This window comes from Oncorhynchus masou, chromosome 32 (assembly GCF_036934945.1).
Source record: "Oncorhynchus masou masou isolate Uvic2021 chromosome 32, UVic_Omas_1.1, whole genome shotgun sequence".
Lineage (NCBI taxonomy): Eukaryota > Metazoa > Chordata > Actinopteri > Salmoniformes > Salmonidae > Oncorhynchus > Oncorhynchus masou.
The window spans coordinates 55,286,282-55,310,697 of record NC_088243.1 but is presented as its reverse complement, the minus strand read 5'-3'; the positions used below and the strand labels follow the sequence as shown (position 1 = coordinate 55,310,697).

At 42.5% G+C, this 24,416-nt stretch overlaps 1 protein-coding gene across 2 annotated transcripts; it reads left to right on the top strand.

The window, feature by feature from the left end:
- Positions 1–1,067: 1,067 nt before the first annotated feature.
- On the top strand, positions 1,068–23,902 carry LOC135526227 (regulator of G-protein signaling 14-like). 2 transcript variants are annotated; one of them, XM_064954399.1, is made up of 15 exons: positions 1,068–1,168; positions 2,693–2,714; positions 2,896–3,044; positions 3,229–3,321; positions 3,533–3,676; positions 6,473–6,652; positions 6,838–6,877; positions 7,014–7,105; positions 10,968–11,186; positions 11,331–11,407; positions 20,459–20,585; positions 21,690–21,771; positions 22,358–22,398; positions 22,509–22,602; positions 22,775–23,902. In XM_064954399.1, exons 1-15 carry the CDS (start codon positions 1,121–1,123, stop codon positions 23,086–23,088), a joined length of 1,722 nt encoding a protein of 573 aa, XP_064810471.1. In that variant the 5' UTR covers positions 1,068–1,120; the 3' UTR covers positions 23,089–23,902. The 2 variants fall into 2 exon arrangements, with proteins under 2 accessions (XP_064810471.1, XP_064810470.1); XM_064954398.1 differs by having other exon boundaries at positions 7,011–7,105.
- The last annotated feature ends 514 nt before the right edge of the window (positions 23,903–24,416 follow it).

Below are 24,416 nucleotides of genomic sequence, written 5' to 3'. Positions count from 1 at the left end.
TCTATATAGCCTAGTTATTGTTATTTTATTGTGTTACTTATTATCACGTTTTTTTACCTTAGTTTATTTAGTAAATATTTTCTTAACTCTTGAACTGCATTTTTGGTTCAGGGCATGTAAGTAAGCATTATATTTGGTGCATGTGACAAATACAATTTGATTTGATTTGAATTGGCACTTTTCCCAATAGTGAAAGAATTTGGGGATACAAACAGTTTTAAAATTGCCAAAATGTAGTTGTAGATATAGGCCTAATTTTGAATTATACAATATATTGTTATGCTTGCATTCCTAAATCGCATGTCTTCAAATGCTTTTTTGTATCTTCAAATTCTCTGACTCTTCAAGGAGTAGCTTAGCGGTCACTTTCAACTGCTGCTTTGTTATCAAACTCTTCTCTTCTCTCTCCTCTAGCACTATGTAAAAACAACATTTTATTCCATCCCAAAAGCTTTTTTCCCTGAGAATGGGAGCTTTCAGCGGGCTCTACCAATGCTCCTCCTGCCTGGCGAAGGAGGCCGCTCAGAATAAGTTTGGGAAACTGAGCACCTACAACCATACCCGCCCACCAACTAAAATAAATGTTTAAAAAAAAAAGAATTTACATTTTCAAAAATTAATTAATTTCTGAAATGTTTGTCTAACTTGAGTAGCCTATGAAGCACCTCAAATCATACATAGGCCTACAGTGTTTTCACCAGCCCTATCTCTGATGGGGTGGGAAGCCGAGCCACAGCTCTTGTGGTTGGTGCTACTATATCTCAAGTACATTAGCCTTATTTGTTTTCACCTGCATACTTTCAGTACAGGTGTGTGTTTTCATCCTCATAAGCCTACAGCCTGCAATGCCTAATCTGTGCAAGAAGTAGAGTAGGGCAGAAACACACAACCCAACCATCCACATCAGAGAGTTTCTCAAGAGGCAACACAAGAGCAGTGTGATCACTGTAACCACACTTCCCCTTTTGTGGCCTGTTGCCACAGCGACACTTCCCTTTCAGTCAGGAAGTCCTAAATGAGGAGGACCCAAGTGTGTGTGTGTGTCAGTGCAGGGCGGATCACTTTGCTGTGACCCCCCAGTGTGTGAGCATCGTTTCGCATTCCAACCGGTGCTTCGGCCATGCCAAAGAATATGAAGACTCTGGGTGTTCCTGGTGTTGGTCACATGGTAAGTTATCGGTTTCTCTGTAGATTTGGGTTGAATTCAGTGAGGTGCAACATTACGAGACATGTGAATAAAATGTATGTGCAAATTTATCGTGCAACGCTCGTGTACACAATGTGGCCGGTGAGTTTTTTTAATGTTACCTTTATTTAACCAGGTAGGCTAGTTGAGAACAAGTTCTTATTTACAACTGCGACCTGGCCAAGATAAAGCATAGCAGTGTGAATAGACAACAACACAGAGTTACACATGGAGTAAACAATAAACAAGTCAATAACACAGTAGAGAAAAAAGAAAAAAAGAGTCAATATACATTGTGTGCAAAAGGCATGGGGGGGTAGGCGAATAATTACAATTTTGCAGATTAACACTGGAGTGATAAATTATCAGATGGTCATGTGCAGGTAGAGATATTGGTATGCAAAAGAGCAGAAAAGTAAATAAATAAAAACAGTATGGGGATGAGGTAGTTAAATTGGGTGGGCTATTTACCGATGGACTATGTACAGCTGCAGCGATCGGTTAGCTGCTCAGATAGCAGATGTTTAAAGTTGGTGAGGGAGATAGAAGTCTCCAGATGTTCTCAGTATGGGCCTACAGATCCCCTCCACCATCCCTTGGTAACTTGCTACATCCTGTCACTAGTCAGTAGTATCATGTGTTGATGTCATGCCTTGTATGTGGTGCATTGAGTCATATTACAGTGTGTGTTGGGTGATGTGCCTCATACCCTCAGAGGAGGATGTTGAGAAAGCTTTAAAGTGAGTCAGTGTGGATACGAGGAATGAACCACGAATGGAGTACAAGTTCTGCCCCTTCTCCCCATGGTTGTCATGGTGACTGGATTCCCAAGGTGGCTCCTGTTGTGTGAGTGGAGTCCCCAATGTTCAAATGAATACACGCATATGTTGCCATACACTGTAAGCATGCACTGTATGCGTGAGGCCATAGGCTCTCCTTGGGTCTGTCTCATGTGTGCTCTAAGAACAAGAATATGTGTGCGTGTCTGCCTGTCTTAGTGTTTGCATATCATTACTCTCACCACAGAGGGGAAGGCTAAGATTAACTAGAGCTGAAGAAACAACATTTTCTGTCCTGAAAGCTGAATGAGAGAGAGAGAACGAGAGCAGTAGAGTGACACCCTCTTCCTGTGTGAGCTTGGGCCTTGCCTGCTTGAGTGCTTTACCATAGAGGGGAGCTGTCAGAACAACAAAGCCATGCAGCTGTTCTCTTTCCTCTCCACTTCCTGATGCTGTGTTGTTGTGTTTTTGAGACCATCCTTCATTCACTCACTGCCTGAGAGATCTGGTTGAGTGATTTTATGATTTTTCATGTTTTGTGTGGTATTCTGATCTGTAAAGTTGGTCTGTATTCCTGTTCCATAAAGTTGGTGTCCACTTATGTTTGTTTCTAACTTTAGATTTGAATGTATTTGAATGTCTGTGTAACTGTGATCTGTATGGTATGCATCATGTTATATTGTACTTAATTGAGACTGACACACATTCCCCTTACTTGTCTCTGCAGAGCCAGGCAGTGTCAGACGGAGGTAAGTAATTGATGGTGTGTGTGTGTGTGTGTTCGCTCACTCTCTCGCACATGTGTGTCTGTCTGAAGACTATTTCTCAGAGCTGAACATGTCTGTGTGAGCAGTAACGCTAGTCTGATACTCTGAGGCTTCAGGGTGTGTACATGGGGTGTTAAAAGTTAACGTGTGTGTGATTTTTCAGAGCTGAACATGTCTGGTCGTGGCTGTGGGGGCAGTCGTACAAGTCTACCAGGGGTCCAGGGGGGAGATGCCCAGGCCAGCGGTGTCGTCGGCTGGGCCGTGTGCTTTGAGAAGCTGTTGGAAGATCCCATGGGAATACGCTACTTCACAGTGAGCCAGAGATGCATACACACACACACACACACACACACACACACACACACACACACACACACACACACACACACACACACACACACACACACACACACACAAACTCTCCTGATCAGGTCTGAAGGGAGCTGTACTGTAGGTAATCTGTTTATCAGTTATGCTCTTTGTTGTGTCATGCAAGGCCTTCCTGAGGTCAGAGGTGAGTGCGGAGAACATCCTGTTTTATCAGGCCTGTGAGAAGTTCCGGAAGATTCCTCCCAGTAGGATGAAAGAGGTATTGTGGGATTTCTCTGTCTTCTCTTTCATGAATCCTAGCTATGTGTTTGACTGTATTTGTGGTATTACATTTTCCATGTTGACTATTATGTACGTGCTATGAGACAACATCTAACTACATGGGAGGAATGAGTGTGTGGAGTTAAGGTCGGTTGATGGAGCTGAGGTTACAGGTGGTCTGGTGACTGTGTTTGATTCTGGTCCTGTAGTTTGCTGAGGAGGCTCGCTCCATCTTCCAGACATACCTGTCTGACCATGCTCCCTACTCTGTGAACATCGATGACACAGCTCGCGTGGAGGAGGAGGACCTGCAGAAACCTGAAGTTGAAATGTTCGACAAGGCCCAGACACAGGTCTGCTCTACTGTCACCTGGCGGCCGCATACACACACACATCTCACACAGACCAGCTACACAAGCCTACTGTACCTCATAATACCTCTCCTTGTAAATTCCATTTAATTCAATTACAATTCCAGACATTGAATTCAAAGATAATTCATTTCCTCTGAATTTCAATGTTAGGCAAATTCCAAGAATTCCATTTAAAATTCAATATTATGCCTAACAATTACACAAATTCAAACTCAATTCGCTAAGGCTTTCAGGCTGTTCATGTCACTGTTCAGACAGCCTAGCTATACTGAAAATATGGAAATACAGGTTGACATTATTAAAACCAAATCCTACTGTAGCGTGTATGCTGGGAGTCAGGAAGCAAGTACAGGGAGTGCAAATGTAATAATAAAAAGAACATAGTACAAAACAAGAAACACGAAAAGCGTACAGACATGGATGGAGATGTAGTCCAGGTTAGTGTCATGAGGCGCAGGTGGCGACGTCGAGTGAGAGGGAGCGGGTGTCAATGTGACTGTATCCCCTCCCTGACACGTGGCTCCAGCCGCAGGACGACACCGACCAGAGGGACGGTCCCGAGGACCAGGAGCGGGAACCTGTAGAGTCAATTGAGGCGTGGGAGCCTGACGAGCCGGCTAAGGCACAGGAACCATGGCGAGCTGGCTGAGGCATGGGAACATAGTACAAAACAAGAAACATGAAAAGTGTACAGACATGAAACAGAAACAGAGTCAGTAACGCCTAAGGAAGGAACCAACGGGAGAGACAGATATAGGGGAGGTAATCAGGAAGGTGATGGAGTCCGGTTGAGTATAATTGGGTGCTGGTGCGCGTAATGATGGTGGCAGGTGTGCGTAATCATGAGACAACTGGCGACGTCGAGCGCCAGAGAGGGGTAGTGGGGGTAAACGTGACACCTACAGTCAATTTGTTATACTATGTGAATTCATCTAATTAACTGGGACATGTAAAAATATTGAATTCTATTTCAATTCAATTCAAAATATGACATGTTTTTACAATTACAAATCAAAAGTCCAAAGAGTCTAATTCAATTTCAATTCCATAACTTGAAGATTTTTTAAATTTGAATTTAGATCAATGTTATTCTCCAATTTATGAGTAAATTCAATAATTTTATTGGAATTTCAAATTAAATTGAAATTGACACTTGGAATTCAGTTCTCTGTTTGATGGAGATACATTTAAAGCAGGGATGGGCAACTCCAGTCCTTGGGGTCCAGTGTGGTGTCACAGTTTTTCCCAACCACTAGTAAACTTCGCTAATTAAACTGTTGTGTGTGCGCATCTTCAGTTGTGCTGTTGAGTAAACAAGCACTGCCAATAATAATGAATAGGATAACTAACAGCCCCTCTCCCCCATGCCAACGAACTGACTATAAGGGTTTGAATTTTGTTGTTGTTGTATTTTACACCCTTTTTCTCCCAAATTTCGTGATATCCAATTGCTTTTCTCCAGTTTAGACCTCATTCTTTGCATAAGCCATCAACTAAGCCTGCAGAATACAGAGAGAAAAACTACAGAAGAATTTGTAGCCTACTTATAAACATACCAACTATGACAACAAGACACGGAACAAGTTTATGGCTAGCTCCAGTATATTTATTTGCTCATCTTGTCATGGAAATATTTATCAAAAGGTGACTTACACTAATTCCTGGTGCTGAGCTTTATGTTGATGGCGCTGCCGATGCTGATGGTATCGGACTATGTAACTAGAACACATAGGCCAGTCACATTAGGGCGGCAGGTAGCCTAGCGGTTAAGAGGTTGTGCCAGCAACTGACAGGTTGCTGGTATGAATCTCTGAACTGACTAGGTGAAATATCTGTCAATGTGCCCTTGAGCCGAACACTTAACTCTAGTTGCTCTGGATTAGAGCGTCTGCTAAATGACAAAAAGATAGCACCTGGCTAATAACATTGATTTGCTTTGGAATGTATAGCCAGCGTATTATGAAAGCTAACACACTCAATGTTGGTTTAGATAAACAAATATAGTTTGCTAGCTAGTTAGCTAAGTTAGCTATGTTACCTCTGCTTATTTTCTGTGCTGATGTTCTCTGATAGGATGCTTTCTTCTTTGAAATGAAGGGGACAATCCTTGGAATAACTTAACTTTTCAACTTTCGACAACCTGGCAACCCCCTAAATTGAGACTTCAGGTCCGTTTCGAAATCCTCTGGCTGAAAGTGCAGGCGACAACCACAGACATTTGGATATTTCTCCACAGGAGTATTCACATCATAGGCAGCATTCTTTATTGCCGCCAGGCACTGTTGGCTCCGAGTAATATCTCTGTTAGGTAACCGTTGAAATGTTACCCCAGCAGCCTGTGCTTTCTTCTAGTTTGCACATCCAGGTACTGAGCACCGCACCATGACTAAACATTTACAGTTGTTGTTGACACAAAAAGAAAAAGAAATAGTTATACGCAGTTCTCAACTGGATCCACCTCGCCCGGGGTTGTACTTCATCCTGAAATCACTACGAATTCCGGATATTGTGGTTTGATTACAACCAAGAAATGTAGATGGCCTGTTTCTTCCAGAGAGATGCAGAAATGCTTATATTTGCACATATTATATATTAATATCATATTAATGGACATATACAGTGAAAGAGCAGTGGTGAAATGTATCTTTTAAAGCAAGAAAGTAGAGCAACTCAAACGTATTACCAACAAAAGTGTAGAAGTGTGGTGTATGCAGTGTCATGACCTGAACTGGTGTGTCGCCATGTCTGTTTGTCCCCGTCCCTCCCCTGTGTCAGATCTTTAAGCTGATGAAGATGGACAGCTACAGGCGTTTCGTCCGCTCCCCTCTCTACCAGAAATGTACCCTGGCCAGCGTGGAGGGCACGCCACTACCCATAATCCCCCCTGAGCCCACCAGCACAGGATCATGGGAGAACATGGCCACTGCCAGCCCCTCCCTCAACGACAGCAAGAAGGTGGGATGGATGGATGTGTTTTAACAATAACTATGGAAGCAATGTTTTGAGCCCGCCGTTCCGCTCTGTGGAAAATTAATCCCATTGTTAGGGTGGAGACAAAAGCATCTCGTCATTATATCCAGTTTCTCTGATGTAATCCATTGCATGGGTATGAGTAATAGCTTGTAACCTGTGTTCAGCAGAAGAAGAACAAGCAACGGGAGAAGAGGGGATCATGGGGAGGTAGGCTTCCGCTCATCTATAATATGTCTTCTCTTCCCATGGTATCCTCTGGTAAATTTTTACCACTCCACACACGTCTGTTTCTGCCTCATCCTTTCTCCCTCCCTTTCTCTCTCCTCCCCTCCCTTCTCAGTAGAGGTGTCGTACCCCAAGGTGAATGTGTCTCGTACGGAGTCTCAGATGTCCAACAGCAGTGTGGAGTTGGGCTCCTTCTACAGGCAGATAGAGGTAAAGTGCAACAATTAAAAATAAAAATGGAAATATTTACTGCAGAACAAACATAATTGGATAAAAACAAAAGAATAACAATAAAAACTGAACAACTAAAAAGCTAAAAAGGTGTGTTTTAATATTTATTATAAATGTGTCCACAGTTTTGTCTCCCCTCAGATTCTCTGGCAGGCTAATCCAGAGGCTGGGGACATAAAAACTAAAGGCTGCCTCTCCATGCCTCTTGGTCCTAAGCTTTTGGATAGTTAAAAGGCCAGTGTCAGGGCACCTGAGGGACATACTGGGCACATAACTTAAAAGCATTTCTGACATGTATTGGGGTGCACAATCATGCATTGATTTAAAAACCAATCAGGCAACCAGGACAGAGACCTTAAAACTGGTGTAATGTGTGCTCTCTGTTTGGTCTTGGTCAGTAGCCTTGTTGCAGCATTCTGTATGTTATGCAGTTGACCAATGGCTTTGTTGGGTAGACCAGACAGGAGAGCATTACAGTAGTCAATCCTGCTTGTAATAAAATCATGGATGAGTCTCTATACAGGTGTACAATAGTGAAATGCTTACTATAAAACAAAACAACAATTATTTAACCTTTATTTAACCAGGAAGGGCTCCTTGAGATTTGAAATCTCTTTTTCAAGAGCGTCCAGGCCAAGATAGGCAGCACCAAGTCATTACACAATTACAGACAGACAACATGAAAAACTACAAGTAATCTAGTAAAAACCATAGAATTCACAAGAGTATAACAAAATCATAAAACAACAAATTAAAAACATTGACAGGTCAGGGAATCAGCCTCAAAATCCCTCATAATCCCTCATCAGTGATTTAAAAATACCAATCGGGACAAGTTCTTCCAATTTAAAAGTAGTTTGTAAGGCGTTCCAAGACGATGGCACAGAGTACATGAAAACCCTTTTACCAAATTCAGTTCGGACATTTGGAACAGTTAGCAGGATACAGTCCTGCAAACAAAGAGAGCACACACCACATTTCTGAACAATAAAAATGACCAAATAAAATGGTAGTAAACCAAAAATGGCTTTGTAAATAAAAGTATACCAATGACTGAGCCTATGAGTGACAAGAGAAGTCCAGCCAACCCTGGTATACAAGATGCAGTGGTGCGTAAGGCTTTTGCAGTTTAAATATATCTCAAAGCGCCATGGTAAAGGGTGTCAATTGATCTCAAACACTGAGCGGAAGCATTCGTATATAAAATATAGTCTAGTAAAGGCATAAATGTAGCTGATACTAGCCTTCTTCTGAAAGATAAACAGGTCTTATTCCTAAAATCTAAACTTCAGCTTCAATTTTTTTGTAAGTTGTTGAATATGCAATTTAACATTCCATTCATTATATGTCATTAACATTCCAAGATATTTATATGAGGTTACAGTCTCAACCTACAAGCCCCTAACCAACAATGCAGTTTAAAAAAACCTGAATAGGAAATAAAAGGAAAAATTAAAGAAAGAGCAGCAGTAAAATAACAATAGCGAGTCAATCTACAGGGGCTACACAGGGGGTACCGGTACAGAGTCAATGTGAGGGGGCACCGGTTAGTCGAGGTAATTGAGGTAATATGTATATGTAGGTAGAGCTATTAAAGTGACTATGCATAGATAATAACAGAGAGTAGCAGCGGCTTAAAGAGGGGGTGGGGGTGCGGGGGCAATGCAAATAGTCTGGGAAGCCATTTGATTAGATGTTCAAGAGTCTTATGGCTTGGGGGTAGAAGCTGTTTAGAAGCCTCTTGGACCTAGACTTGGTGCTCCGGTACCGCTTGCCATGCGGTAGCAGAGAGAATAGTCTATGATGAGGGTTGCTGGAGTCTTTGACATATTTTAGGGCCCTCCTTCGACACTGCCTGGTATCGAGGTCCTGGATGGCAGGAAGCTTGGCCCCAGTGATGTACTGGGCTGTACGCACTACCCTCTGTTGTGCGTTGCGGTCGGAGGCTGAGCAGTTGCCATAGCACGCAGTGATGCACCCAGTCAGGATGCTCTCGATGGTGCAGCTGTAGAACCTTTTGAGGATCTGAGGACCAATGACAAATCTTTTCAGCCTCCTGAGGGGGAATAGGTTTTGTCATGCCCTCTTCATGACTGTCATGGTATGTTTGGACCATGTTAGTATGTTGGTGATGTGGACAACCTGCTCCAATACAGCCCCATCGATGAGAAGGTGGGCATGCTCGGTCCTCCTTTTCCTGTAGTCCAAATTAATTTCCTTTGTCTTGCTCACTTTGATTGAGCGGTTGCTTTCCTGGCACCACACGGCCAGGTATCTGAACTCCTCCCTATAGACTGTCTCGTCGTTGTCTGTGATCAGGCCTAGCACAGTTGTGTCATTGGCAAACTTAATGATGGTGTTGGAGTCGTGCCTGGCCGTGCAGTCATGAGTGAACAGGGAGTACAGGAGGGGACTGTGTGTGGCGGATGTGTTGTTACACTTACCACCTGGGGGCTGCCTGTCAGGAAGTCCAGGATCCAGTTGCAGAGGGAGGTGTTTAGTCCCAGGGTCCTTAGCTTAGCTGAACTGTATTCAATGATTAGCATTCTCACATAGGTATTCCTTTTGTCCATGTGAGATAGGGCAGTGTGGAGTTCAATAGAGATTGCATCATGTGTGGATCTGTTAGGGCGGTGTGCAAATTGGAGTGGGTCTAGGGTTTCTGGAATAATGGTGTTGATGTGAGCCATGACCAGCCTTTCAAAGCACTTCATGGCTACAGACGTGAATGCTACGGGTCAGTAGTTATTTAGGCAGGTTACCTTAGTTTTCTTGGGCACAGGCACCATGGCTTAAAACATGTTGGTATTACAGACTCAGACAGGCACCATGGCTTAAAACATGTTGGTATTACAGACTCAGACAGGGAGTGGTTGAAAATGTCAGTGAAGGCACTTGGTCCAGTTGGTCCCGGAACATGTTCCAGTCTGTGCTAACAAAACAGTCCTGTAACTTAGCATCTGCTTCATTTGACCACTTTTTTTACTGACCGAGTCACTGGTGCTTCCTGCTTTAATTTTAGCTTGTAAGCAGGAATTAGGAGGATATAATTATGGTCAGATATGCCAAATGGAGGGTGAGGAAGAGCTTTGTACACATCTATGTGTGTGGAGTTAAGGTGGTTTGGAGTTTTTTCCCCTTTGTTTGCACATGCTGATAGAAATGTGGTAAAACTGAATCAAGTTTCCCTGCATTAAAGTCATCGGCCACTAGGAGCGCCGGCTCTGGATGAGCGTTTTCCTGTTTGCTTATGGTGGAATACAGCTCATTGACTGTGGTCTTAGTGCCAGCATCGGTCTGTGGTGGTATGTAGACAGCTACGAAAAATACAGATGAAAACTCTCTAGGTAGAGTAGATAGTGTGGTCTACAGCTTATCATCAGATACTTTGGGTATCTCAGAGACCAGATTCTCTCTCTGTGTTTTGGCTTAAACAATAAGTGCCTCAGTCTTGTTTTGATTTAGTAGGAGAAAGTTGTGACCCATCCAAGTATTTTTATCTCTAATACAGTCTAATAATTTTTCAGTGGAGCTAAAATCCTCGTGACACAGAAATGTAAAGATGTGTATCGTCTTCTTAGCAGTAAAAATAAATCCTGTGCTTTCTGATAACGCTGATGAATGCATCATACTGGGCTTGACTCTGTCATCTGGGCTGTGGGAGGAGAATAGGGTGACATACCATATGTTGTATGTAGAAAAATATAGGCTTTATGATTAAGTGTATTCATTCCCTCCCTTTCTCACTCTCCTCTCTCCTACTGCTCCCATCTCTCTCTTCTTCCCTCTCTCCCTCTTTCGCTTTCCCCCACTCCCACTCTCTCTACACTCTCTGATCCAGAACGGTCGCTCCAGTCCCCGTCCCTCAGACCAGGGGCAGGGTGATGTAGGTGGTGGTAGTGTGCAGGGGGGTTACTGCTGTGTCTACCTGCCTGACGGCAGTGCCTCCCTGGCTCCTACCCGGCCCGGTCTTCCCCTAAGAGAAATGCTGTCAGGCCTCTGTGAGAAGAGAGGTTTCCCCCTTAAAGACATCCTCATCTATCTCCACAGCAAGAACAGGGTGAGCCCAGGCCCGCACCCTCAGCTCAAGTCTCACTTTATCGCCCCCTTTCAGGGACTGAGCTCTGGGACGAGAGTTTTTTGTTATTAAAGTTCTATGCTATAGTGACAGAATCTATTGTTTGTGAATATGCTCTCCCTACAGCAGCCACTATCTCTGGAGCAGGACTGTTCCGTACTGAGAGACCAGCAGGTCACCCTGGAGCTGAGGGTAACGTTTGCGTAAGTCAGTGCCTCTTCCTGTCTCACTCATCATCAATGTATTTGTGAGTTTATGTGTTAAAACTTCTTAGGGCTAGGGGGCAGTTTTCGGAAGTTTGGATGACTGACGTGCCTAAAGTAAACTTCCTGTTACTCAGGCCCAGAAGCTAGGATATGCATATACTTGGTATTATTGGATAGAAAACACTCTGAAGTTTCTAAAACATTGTCTGTGAGCATAACAGAACTGATATGGCCGGTGAAAACCCGAGGAGAATCCATCAAATATATATATATTTTTAAGTCACCACCCATTGAAAATGCTTGAATATGGGAAATTCAAAAAGAAATCCTCCCAGATTGCAGTTCCTATGGCTTCTACTATATGTCAACAGTCTTTAGAAAGGGTTTCAGGCTTGTTTTTTGAAAAATGAGCTAGAATTTGTAGTTTTTCAAGGTGGCTCTCATTTGGACTGTAGTCTGGTGGTGTGTATGGATGAGGGTGCCCACTTCGTTATTTATCTCCGGTATTGAACATACTATTCTCCGTCTTAAATTTGAGTGTTTATTGACATATTAGTGTAGCCGAGGACTGATTAGAAACATTGTTTGACTTGTTTGGACGAAGTTTATTGGTAACTTTTGGGATTGCTTCGTCTGTATGTTGAACGACTGGAACGGTTGGATTACTGAATCAAACGCGCCAACTAAACTTTTTGGGGATATAAAGAAGGACTTTATCGAACAAAATGACCATTTGTTGTGTAGCTGGGAGCCTTGGGATTGCAAACAGAGGAAGATCTTCAAAGGTAAGTGATTTATTTTATCGCTATTTTTTGTATTTTGAATTTCATGCACTGCAATTTTCCTGGATGTTGGCGAGGTGAGTCACTAGTGCCCCACCTAGCCCAAAAAGGGCTTTAGCCCCACCCATCACTTTAATGGTTGTTCTTAGCGCTCTGTCCTAACAACAATCAAGCACCCAAGATAACTGGCTAACATTGGCTAGCTTCTTTCATACACAAATGAGAGAACTGCTCACTGACTATTTTACTCGCCCTAGCAGAGCTGGTTAGACTGTTTTTAAGTTATCCAGAGCATTGGTGACTGCAACTGCGCTTCTGGCAACAATTTATGCTTTTTTGCCAATCTTTACTGACACCGGCCATATTCAATGGGTGTTGAGCGTTCATAAATTCATCAGTTATTCTGCGCTCTGGCACACTCAGACGAGAGTGGATAGCCAGAGCGAATTTACCAGCTATGTCTATCCACAGTTGTCACAGTGACATTCTATTGAAATGGTTACTTGCACAATGGAGTCTTTTGTTAAGACATGTAGCTAGCTAGGTATACAATTAACCAGAATCCCAACTTATGACGTTACTACCCTGCATGAATCTGCAGGTAGCTAACCAACCAGGTTAAATGTTAGCTAGCTAACATTAGGCTATTAACTAGCAAAGAAAATGTCTCTGAGATACAAATAATAAGATCATATGTGTAACGTTAGCTAGCGAGCCAGCCAGCTAATCTTAGCTAACTATCTAACAGTACACTTTAACTTGAAATGAAAACAACTTCCTGTCAAAATTAGAAACGTGTAATATCTGAAAATGTAGTTAGCTAGACTATCTTACCTGTGCTCTGAAATCTGAGTATTTAGCTAGAGCTAATTTACCAGCTATGTCTATCAACAGTCATCGCAGTGACGTTCTATTGAAATGGTTAATTGCATAGTGGAGTCTTGTTAAGATATGTAGCTAGCTAGCTAGCTAGCTAAACAATGAACCACAATCACAACTCATGCTGTTACTACCCTGCATGAATCTGCAGGGAGCTAACCAACCGGATTCAATGTTAGCTAACAAACATTAGCCTAAAACTAGCAAAGCAAATGGCTCGGAGATATAAATAATAAGATCATACATGTAACATTAGCTAGCGAGCCAGGAAACTAACGTTAGCTAGATAGCTAACCAGCTAACAGTAGACTTTACTTCAAATGAAAATTACTTTCTGCCAAAATTTGAAAGTGTAATATCTGAAAATGTAGCTAGATAGAATATCTTACCCGTGTACATCATGGATGGACGCCTCTCCCTGTCACGGATGCCATGGTTGCCCTTAGTTTGAAGATGTAATCCAGAGACATGTGTTTTCTCCATCACCTTAGCTATCATACTCTAATTCCACTGATTTCAAAACTCGGTCCTCCAGAAAGTGGGGAGCAACACTTATGCAGTTCTACTATGGGATACAGTTTTTTAAATGCAGCATTAGACAGGATTACCTACACATACTAACCAGCTCAAATAGACAGAAGCATGCTTTATGGCAGACCAATTCAAACTCATCTCGGCATATCCTGCCCACTCATTCTCTCAGCCAATCATGGCTAGCGGGAAGGTTGCTAACTCTTTCTGTGGCAAAACAAACTGGGCTCGTAATTTAACAATTTTATTCATATTTACAGATGGCATAAAAGTCTGTTATTAAGGCACATGAAACTTCACATGTTCCACAAGGGATTTCTGCCAAAAAATGCATTTTGATTTAAAAAACGTTTACGTTCAAGTGGCTCTCCTGTGAAGTAGTGACCCACAACATACTCCTAGTTTCCTGAGATCAGTCACAAATTGACTTTTAACAAGGCACACCTGTTAATTGGAATGCATTCCAGGTGACGACCTCATGAAGCTGATTGAGGGAATGAGTAGGAGTCCAAATTTATGACTGGTACTGTATATGATGGGATGTACAGACATTATGGACAGTATGTGGATAGAGTATTTAGTATATCTGTAGAATACACAGGATAGAATAGTATATACAGTGCCTTGCGAAAGTATTCGGCCCCCTTGAACTTTGCGACCTTTTGCCACATTTCAGGCTTCAAACATAAAGATAGAAAACTGTATTTTTTTGTGAAGAATCAACAACAAGTGGGACACAATCATGAAGTGGAACGACATTTATTGGATATTTCAAACTTTTTTAACAAATCAAAAACTGAAAAATTGGGTGTGCAAAATTATTCAGCCCCCTTAAGTTAATACTTTGTAGCGCCACCTTTTGCTGCGATTACAGCTGTAAGTCTCTTGGGGTATGTCTCTATCAGTTTTGCACATCGAGAGACTGAATTTTTTCCCATTCCTCCTTGCAAAACAGCTCGAGCTCAGTGAGGTTGGATGGAGAGCATTTGTGAACAGCAGTTTTCAGTTCTTTCTCGATTGGATTCAGGTCTGGACTTTGACTTGGCCATTCTAACATCTGGATATGTTTATTTTTGAACCATTCCATTGTAGATTTTGCTTTATGTTTTGGATCATTGTCTTGTTGGAAGACAAATCTCCGTCCCAGTCTCAGGTCTTTTGCGGACTCCATCAGGTTTTCTTCCAGAATGGTCCTGTATTTGGCTCCATCCATCTTCCCATCATTTTTAACCATCTTCCCTGTCCCTGCTGAAGAAAAGCTGGCCCAAACCATGATGCTGCCACCACCATGTTTGACAGTGGGGATGGTGTGGTCAGGGTGATGAGGTGTGTTGCTTTTACGCCAAACATAACGTTTTGCATTGTTGCTAAAAAGTTCAATTTTGGTTTCATCTGACCAGAGCACCTTCTTCCACATGTTTGGTGTGTCTCCCAAGTGGCTTGTGGCAAACTTTAAACAACACTTTTTATGGATATCTTTAAGAAATGGCTTTCTTCTTGCCACTCTTCCATAAAGGCCAGATTTGTGCAATATACGACTGATTGTTGTCCTATGGACAGAGTCTCCCACCTCAGCTGTAGATCTCTGCAGTTCATCCAGAGTGATCATGGGCCTCTTGGCTGCATCTCTCATCAGTCTTCTCCTTGTATGAGCTGAAAGTTTAGAGGGACGGCCAGGTCTTGGTAGATTTGCAGTGGTCTGATACTCCTTCCATTTCAATATTATCGCTTGCACAGTGCTCCTTGGGATGTTTAAAGCTTGGGAAATCTTTTTGTATCCAAATCCGGCTTTAAACTTCTTCACAACAGTATCTCGGACCTGCCTGGTGTGTTCCTTGTTCTTCATGATGCTCTCTGCGCTTTTAACGGACCTCTGAGACTATCACAGTGCAGGTGCATTTATACAGAGACTTGATTACACACAGGTGGATTGTATTTATCATCATTAGTCATTTAGGTCAACATTGGATCATTCAGAGATCCTCACTGAACTTCTGGAGAGAGTTTGCTGCACTGAAAGTAAACGGGCTGAATAATTTTGCACGCCCAATTTTTCAGTTTTTGATTTGTTAAAAAATATCCAATAAATGTCGTTCAACTTCATGATTGTGTCCCACTTGTTGTTGATTCTTCACAAAAAAATACAGTTTTATATCTTTATGTTTGAAGCCTGAAATGTGGCAAAAGGTCGCAAAGTTCAAGGGGCCGAATACTTTCGCAAGGCACTGTATGTACAGCAATAGTTTAATAGGATGGCATTGACTAGAATACAGTCTATACATATGAAGTGGGTAAAACAGTATGTGAACATTATTAAAGTGACCAGGGTTGCATTATTAAAGTAACCAGTGATTTCATGTCTATGTACAAAGGTAGCAGCCTCTAAGGTGCAGGATTGAGTAACCGGGTGGTAGCCGGCTAGTGACATTGACAAAGTTCAGGGCACGGTACTGGGTGAAGGCTGGCTAGTGATGGCTATTTAACAGTCTGATGGCCTTTGTCCCAGCTTTGATGCACCTGTACTGACCTCGCCTTCTGAATGATAGCGGGGTGAACAGACCCTGGCTCGGGTGGTTGATGTCCTTGATTATCCTTTTGACCTTCCTGTGACATCTTGCGGCTGTAGGTGTCATGGAGGGCAGGCAGTGTGCCCTCGGTGATGCGTTGGGCAGACCGCACCACCCTCTGGAGTGCCCTGCGTTTGCAGGCGGTGCAGTTTCCATACCAGGCAGTGCATTTGCCGTACCAAGCGGTGATACACCCCGACAAGATGCTCTATAAAAGTTTGTGAGGGTCTTAGGGGCTAAGGCGTGCACGGCCATTCATGGGTGAACATCGAGTACAGGAGGTGGCTGAGCACGCGCCCTTGTGGGGCCCCTGTGTTGAGAATCAGCATTGGGGGTGCTCTGTCAGGAAGTCCAGGACCCAGTTGCATAGGGAAGGGTTCAGACCCAGGGCTTAATGATGAGCTTGGAGGTGTTATGGTGTTAAAGGCTGAGCTGTAGTCTGAGCTGTATTCTTACATAGGTATTCCTCTTGTCCAGATGGGATAGGGCAGTGTGCAGTCCGATGGCGATTGCATCGTCTGTGGATCTATTGGGTGGTATGCAAATTGAAGTGGGTCTAAGGTGTCGGGTAAGGTGGAGGTGATTTGATCCCTAACTAGCCTCTCAAAGAACTTCATGATGACAGAAGTGAGTGCTACGAGGCGATAGTCACTTAGTTCAGTTACCTTTGCTTTCTTGGGTACAGGAACAATGGTGGATATCTTGAAGCAAGTGGGAACAGAAGACTGGGATAGGGGAGAGATTGAATATATCCGTAAACACTCCAGCCAGTTCGTCTGCACATGCTCTGAGAACGCGGCTAGGGATGCCGTCTGGGCCAGGAGCCTTGCGATGGTTAAAACATGCATAAATGTCTTACTCACATCGGCCACGGAGAACGAGAGCCCACAGTCCACGGGAGCGGGCCACGTCGGTGACACCGTGTTATCCTCAAAGTGGGCGAGGAAGGTGTTTATCTTGTCCGGGAGCAAGACATTGGTGTCCGCGACATGGCTGGTTTTCAATTTGTAATCCATCTCGAGTCCCTGCAACATATGTCTCGTGTCTGAGACATTGAATTGCGACTACACTTTGTCTCTGTGCTGACGTTTTTCCTGTTTAACCTCTCTGGCCCACCCGGGACGCAACCGCACCACCTTCCAGCAATAAATGCAAATGCGCTACGCCAAATGCTAATAGCACTCGTTAAAACTCAAACGTTCATTAAAATTCACATACAGGGTAGTCAATTCATGCTACACTCGTTGTGAATCTAGCCAACGAGTCAGATTTGTAAAATGCTTTTTTGGCGATAGCATGAGTAGCTATTATCTGATAGCAGGCAACACGCCGAAATACCAGAAGGGGCACGTAAACAAAGGAATTAGCGTAGCCAGCGCTACACAAAACACAGAAATAAAATATAAAACATTCATTACCTTTGACGAGATTCTTTGTTGGCACTCCTATATGTCCCATAAACATCACAATTGGGTCTTTTTTTCAATTAAATTGGTCCTTGTGTACCCAAAATGTCAATTTATGAACACCGTCAGATCCAGTAAAAACACATTTTTTAAACGCAGTTATTTTTTAAATTAAAAAAGTTGCCTATAAACCTTGACAAAACACTTCAAACTACTTCTGTAATCCAACTTTAGGTATTACTAAACGTTAATAAACGATCAAATTGATCACGGAGCGATCTGAATTCAATAAGCACGAGTTTGGGTAACGTAACTAACTTTTCCTGTTCCATTGTTTACATCTGTGGACTTGACAACCGGATGTGGCTATTACTCAGATGACCAAGGATTTAGTCGAATCGAAATCACAACACTGGCGACATCGTGTGGAAGCTGTAGGAACTGTAATCTCACTCTTAATTATTTTTCCTTCCAATAGACAATACATGGGCTGGCGGATTGATTTTTTCTTCGTCGATTTAGCGACCAGGTTTTCTGGCGATTTTGACCACGGAACTCGTTCTGTTATAGTCACATACACCTTTGAACCAGTTCTAGAATCTTCAGAGTGTTTTCTATGCACACATACTAAATCATATGCATATACTATATTCCTGGCATGAGTAGCAGGACGTTGAAATGTTGTGCGATTTTTAACAGAATGTTGAAAAAAGTAGCCCGATCTCTAAGAGGTTTTAATAACATAACTGCACTGAACGTATTCAACCATATCCCAGTCACCTTGCCATGGTTAAATGCGGGTGTTCACACTTTCAGTTTTCAGCGAATCTACAGTTTTTGGTTTGGGAAGGTTTAATAGTCATAGTGGGAACAACATCCCCTATACACTTCCAGATGAACACCGTGTCAGTGTATACGTCAATGTTATTCTCAGAGGCAATCCGAAATATATCCCAGTCCACGTGATCAAAACAATCTTGAAGCATGGATTCCGATTGGTCAGACCAGTGTTGAATAGACCTGGGTACTTCCTGTTTGAGTTTCTGCCTACAGGAAGCGAGGAGAAGAATGGAGTCATGATCTGATTTTCCAAAAGGGATGGTGGAGGAGGGCCTTGTAGCCATCCAGGAAGGGAGAATAATAACGGTTGAGAGTTTTTGATGCGCGAGTACTACAGGCAATGTGTTGATAGAATTTCAGTAGTGTTTTCCTCATATTTGCTTTGTTCAGTTTCCAGTTTGCACAAAGACCAGTGTAGTTTCTTGAGGGCCGTCCTGGTATCGGCTTGAGGGGGAATATACGTTGCTGTGACTATAACCAAAGACAATTCTCTTGGCATTTGATTGTGAGGAATTCTAGGTTGGGTGAACAAAAGGACTTGAGTTCCTGTACGTTGTCACAATCACACCATGAGTAGTTAATTAATCCTGTCTGCGCGCTGTACTGAGAACCCAGCTGGCTTTATGGATGGGGACAGTATATCCTGAGAGAGCCATGATTCCATGAAACAGAATATGTTACAGTACCTGATGTCTCTCTGGAAGGAGATCCTCGTCCTGAGCTCGTCTACTTTATTGTCCAAGGACAAAATATTAGCGAGTAATATACTCAGGAGAGGTGGATGGTATGCACACCTCCTGAGTCAGATTAGAAGTTCACTCCGAATACCTCCGCTCCACCAGGGGTGTCTTGGAGCAGCCTCTGGGATAAGTTCAATTGCCTTAGGCGGGTACAAACATAGGACCCCAATTCGGGAAAGTTGTATTTCTGGTCGGAATGTTTGTGAGTTACCGCCTCTCTGATATCCTAAAGTTATTTCCGGATGTTTGTAATAACACAGCACATTTTCTGGGCTACAGAAATACTGCAAAGTTGCTTAAGAGCTAGAAGCAGAGCACCATCTTACTTATTCATCCCACACACACATTAAGAGGGTGTGAACGAGGCTGAATGGGTGTAGACAAATAAGAGCTCTCCAGTAGGTACTAAAACATTCAAAGGCCATTTTCTCAACAGTGAGGTTACAACTTTCTAAGTAGAATTACTTTCCCATGGTTCCTCAAATGCAGTGTATGATGTACCATTTTGTAGCTCTGTGTCTCTGCTTTAATCCAATGTAAAAAAAAAACATTTTAAATGTATTTCCTTAATGTGTTTGAGCCAATCAGTTGTGTTGTGACAAAGTAGGGGTGGTATATAGAAGATAGGTCTATTTGGCAAAAGACAAAGTCCATATATTGGCAAGAACAGCTCAAATAAGCAAAGAGAAACAACAGTCCATCATTACTTTAAGACATGAAGGTCAGTCAATGCCTCCACAATCAACCGACCTCAACCCAATTGAGATGGATTGGGATGAGTTGGACCGCAGAGTGAAGGAAAGCAGCCAAGTGAAGCTGGTTGAGAAAATGCCAAGTGTGCAAAGCTGTCATCAAGGCAAAGGTTGGCTACTTTGAAGAATCTCAAATCTAAAATGTGTTTTGATTTGTTTAACACTTTTTTGGTTACTACATGATTCCATATGTGATATTTCATAGTTTTGATTATTCTACAATGTAGAAAATCATAAAAAAATAAAGAGAAACCCTAGAATGAGTAGGTGTGTCCAAACTTTTGAATGGTACCGTAAATCTTTTTATACTCTGGATTCCGACATTGCTCATCCTAATATTTATTTATTTGTTAATTCCATTATTTTTCTTTTAGATCTGTGTGCATTGTTGTGAATTGTTAGATATTACTGCCTGCTGGAGCTAGGAACACAGGCATTTTGCTACATCTGTAATAACTTCTGCTAAATGTATGCATGCGGCCAATAACATTTGATTTGATTTGTGTACTGTTTCTGAATATGTATTCTATATTGCTGTGTGTGTGTTTCAGGTTGGAGGTGGTTTTCACAGGTAAGACATTCGGCATCATGGTGAAGTCCAGTAAGACTCTGCTGGATGCCCTTTCTATGGTACTACAGAAACACCAACTCCGAACACACGAAGCCATGGTCACCATGGTGAGGACTGTGTGTGTGCGTGTGTGTGTGTTATAGAATGTCTTGAGTGAATGTGTCTGTGTTCTTGAAATTCTGAGTGAATATGTATTGGTATTTGGTATTTTATTAGGATCCCCATTAATTAACTGTTGCAAAAGCAGCTACTCTTCCTGGGGTCCACACAAAACATGAAACATAATACAGAATGACATAATACAGAACATCAATAGACAAGAACAGCTCAAGGACAGAACTACATAAAAAAATGTAAAGGCACACGTAGCCTACAAAAGGCACACGTAGCATACACACAAACTATCTAGGTCAAATAGGGGAGAGGCGTTGTGCTGTGAGGTGTTGCTTTATCTGTTTAAAAAAAACAAGTTGGCTGTTTATTTGCGCAATATGAGATGGAAGGAAGTTCCATGCAATAAGGGCTCTATATAATACTGTACGCTTTATTGAATTTGTTCTGGATTTGGGGACTGTGAAAAGACCCCTGGTGGCATGTCTGGTGAGATAAGTGTGTGTGTATCAGAGCTGTGTGTAAGTTGACAATGCAAACCATTTGGGATTTTCAACATATTCATGTTTCTTATAAAAATAAGAAGTGATGCAGTCAATCTCTCCTCAACTCTTAGCCAAGAGTTGGCATGCATAGTATTTATATCAGCCTACTGATTACAATTAAGAGCAAAACGTGCTGCTCTGTTCTGGACCAGCAGCAGCTGGTCTTTCCTTGCAGCATTAGACCACAAGACTGAACAATAATCAAGATTAGACAAAACTAGAGCCTGCAGAACTTCCTTTTTTGAGTGTGGTGTCAAAAAAACAGAGCATCTCTTTATTACGGCTAGACCTCTCCCCATATTCGCAACCATTGAATCCATATGTTTTGACCATGACAGTTTACAATCTAAGGTAACTCCAAGTAATGTAGTTTCCTAGACTTGTTCAACAGCCACAACATTCATTACCAGATTCAGCTGAGGTCTAGCACTTAAGGAATGATTTGTACCAAATACAATGCTCTTAGTTTTAGAGATGTTCAAGACCAGTTTATTACTGAGAAAGTGTGTGTGAGAGAGAAAGTGTCTGTGTGTGATCATATGTCCTGTTTTTCAGAGTGGGAGTGATGTGCCACTGAGCATGAGCACCAATGTGTTCAAACTAGCCAATAAGACACTGCAGCTCCACAAGGTCAAAGGTGAATGCATACTGATTAGCACACACCTGTTTAACTAGTTCTTTGTCCCATGGTGAAAATATAAATGGACAGGATTCAGGGCATTGTAGTGCTTGGGTTGTGTAACCTCACTGGTTGTCCAGTCCATTTAAACTCGGTTATAAAATGTCAGCTATGTACAGTGTTTTATTTCCTTCTCTGTTTTTTTAATGGCATCAATTCCTTCTCTGGCTCGTTCTATTCCGCCTGCCTGTACACTATTTCTTTCTTTCTCTCCTCTCTTCACTCTCTCTCCCTTAGATGTCTGAGTACATTTGACTTGTTGAGTGCTGTGTCACTGTGAGTTCACTCACCTCCTCTCTCTACTGCTCTGGGACCAGAACTGCCTTCACTTTGGATATGTGGTCACTCGCCGAGGCCTACTCATTACTCATGAGAAAGAGGGACTAGGAGATAATGAGGAGAAAGGGACTGGGGAAGGGGGGGTTATTCTAGCTTCTTCTGGGAAAAGCGCCTTTTAAGTGACTGATGTCAGGGTTTTGCCTTATGTCAAACTCCATAACATGTACAGTAGCCTGCCTATAACTGACTATTGTTGTTTTTACAGTTAGCAGTTCCAGGGTCAGTGGCTCAACTCCAGTCACACAGGTGAGTCCTGCATAGTGATGGCCAGTTCGCATGGTAGGGAAAATGTCCTGGCCCTACTCATGTGTCCAGAGTTTAGCAAGTGTTTGTCTGTTCTTCTGAAACATTTCCAGGATCAAGCTACATCTCCAGTAGGCCCAGAGGTCCATGTGTCCCCTCAGGCAGCCAACCCCAAGCCCAGAGTCAGGAAGAACCAAGAGATGGATGGTACGAGTCATGGCTTATTTACTGCGCCTCTCTAGGACTAAACCCTGGAGACTTCCTAATAGCTGTAACAATAACCTTTTAGTCTCACCTTAGCCCTAATTTGAGACAAACTGTTTATATGTCTCTACTCTTTCTTTCTCCCCTTTTCCCATCCCCTGTGTCTCTCTCTCAGCGATGATAGAGCTGTTGTCCAGAGCTCAGGCCTGCCGGGTGGATGACCAGAGAGGCCCGCTGACCAAGGAACACCTAGAGCTGCCCCAGTTCCTCTTGAAACCCCCTAGCCAGGACCAGGAGACGCAACAGGGGGAGGATGGAGAGGCTGCAGGGGGACAGGGGGATGGAGCCCCCACAGACATTAAAGAGGAGTCAGATAACCAACCCACTACATCCTCCACTCCCACCCCTGTTGGAGCAGCAGAGTCAGGAGTGTGTGTAACAGACTCATCAGGTTCCAACCACATAGGTTCAAAACAAACAAGTGTCTGAGAGATAGAATGTTTTTAAGTGTCACTTTTACTTTGTGTACCTGGTGTAAGTGTGAGTGTGTGTATAGGACCCATTTTACTGTGTGTGTGTGTGTGTGTGTTTGTGAACATGCTGAGGTCAGGTTTGGGCAAGGGATGTTGACACATGTAGCAATTAATCCTGTTTAAAGATTGTTCATCAAATATTATAAGTTGTGCACAGGAAGTCCACAACTATTAAGATACCTAGTCAAGCACTTTTGCTTATGATTGTCTGAATAAGGTCAGCGTCCAATGTGTTATCACTGTGTCTGGTACGAAACTGTATTAACTCTATTGTTTGTTTTAATCCCCAATGTCAAAGGTACAATATGTCATTATATGAAGGATCTATTTTAGCTTCCAATTCCTCCCCTGACGTTTGATTAAAAAAAAACTGAAGTTTTGTTTTTCAATTAAGGAATTACTTTCAAGATGGTCTTTCATATTTTCCGGTATTTTACTTATAATATTTAACTTGAACTAATAGTACTTTTAGTAAATTTCCTTTAGTGTGTGATTTAATATTTAATTAAGGTGTTTGTTATTTTGCATTTTGAGTACTTTTCTCTCTTGTGAAAGTTTGATATTTAATTTAATTGGCATTTAATACTTATGAGCACATTTTTTGTTTCTTTGCTGTGTTTGCACTTTGAATGCCAGGTCTTCTGTGACGACCAATCCTTTTCTCACCGTGTTATCAGAGTGCTACTCAGGGTCAACCTTCAGTATTAACCTATAATGTTCTCATGCATTGTACAGTGCATGAATAAATGATGTGATATTGATCTAAGTTACCCCTGTATGCTGACTGTTTACTCTCTCACATCCACCGCAGAGTGAGTTCTTGTGGACAGACTACGTAACATAAACGCTAATCGAGCATCTGATGCTAGTACGCAAGATTTGAGTTAATGGTCCCTGAGATTAATAGCAGTGTTGTCATCCGAAAGGAACATGTCACTGGGGCTGCGCTCTGATTGACTCTGACCATCCTTCACCTCCATAAACTTGCTGCTGGAAGGTGCTCCCTCTTTGAAGATGCTTTTCTCGGATGGAGGCAGGTACTGGGGATTGCTTGTCTGTGAATCAGAGATTCAATTATTATGATAGAATCTTTCACTCGAGTACTCCGGCAAGCTGACATTCAAATGCGAGGCGGTCTATGGCTGGTAAGCTGCAAACCACCTGCATCGTAACACCTTTACACTCTACTGAAATAGTTTTGCAAGTATTTACATACAGTGAAAGGAATGTCAATGCCAAACTATCCAGACTGATTGATCAAATAATGCAGTGGGTAGTCTGGGT

What these genes read in the sequence shown, in the direction of transcription:
- LOC135526227 (XM_064954398.1), top strand. Translation starts at nt 1,121, where the DNA reads ATGCCAAAGAATATGAAGACTCTGGGTGTTCCTGGTGTTGGTCACATG. An exon ending in CCTTCTACAGGCAGATAGAG is followed by an intron (nt 7,106 to 10,967) that starts GTAAAGTGCAAC and finishes TCTCTGATCCAG; the next exon opens with AACGGTCGCTCCAGTCCCCG. An exon ending in ATCTCCACAGCAAGAACAGG is followed by an intron (nt 11,187 to 11,330) that starts GTGAGCCCAGGC and finishes CTCTCCCTACAG; the next exon opens with CAGCCACTATCTCTGGAGCA.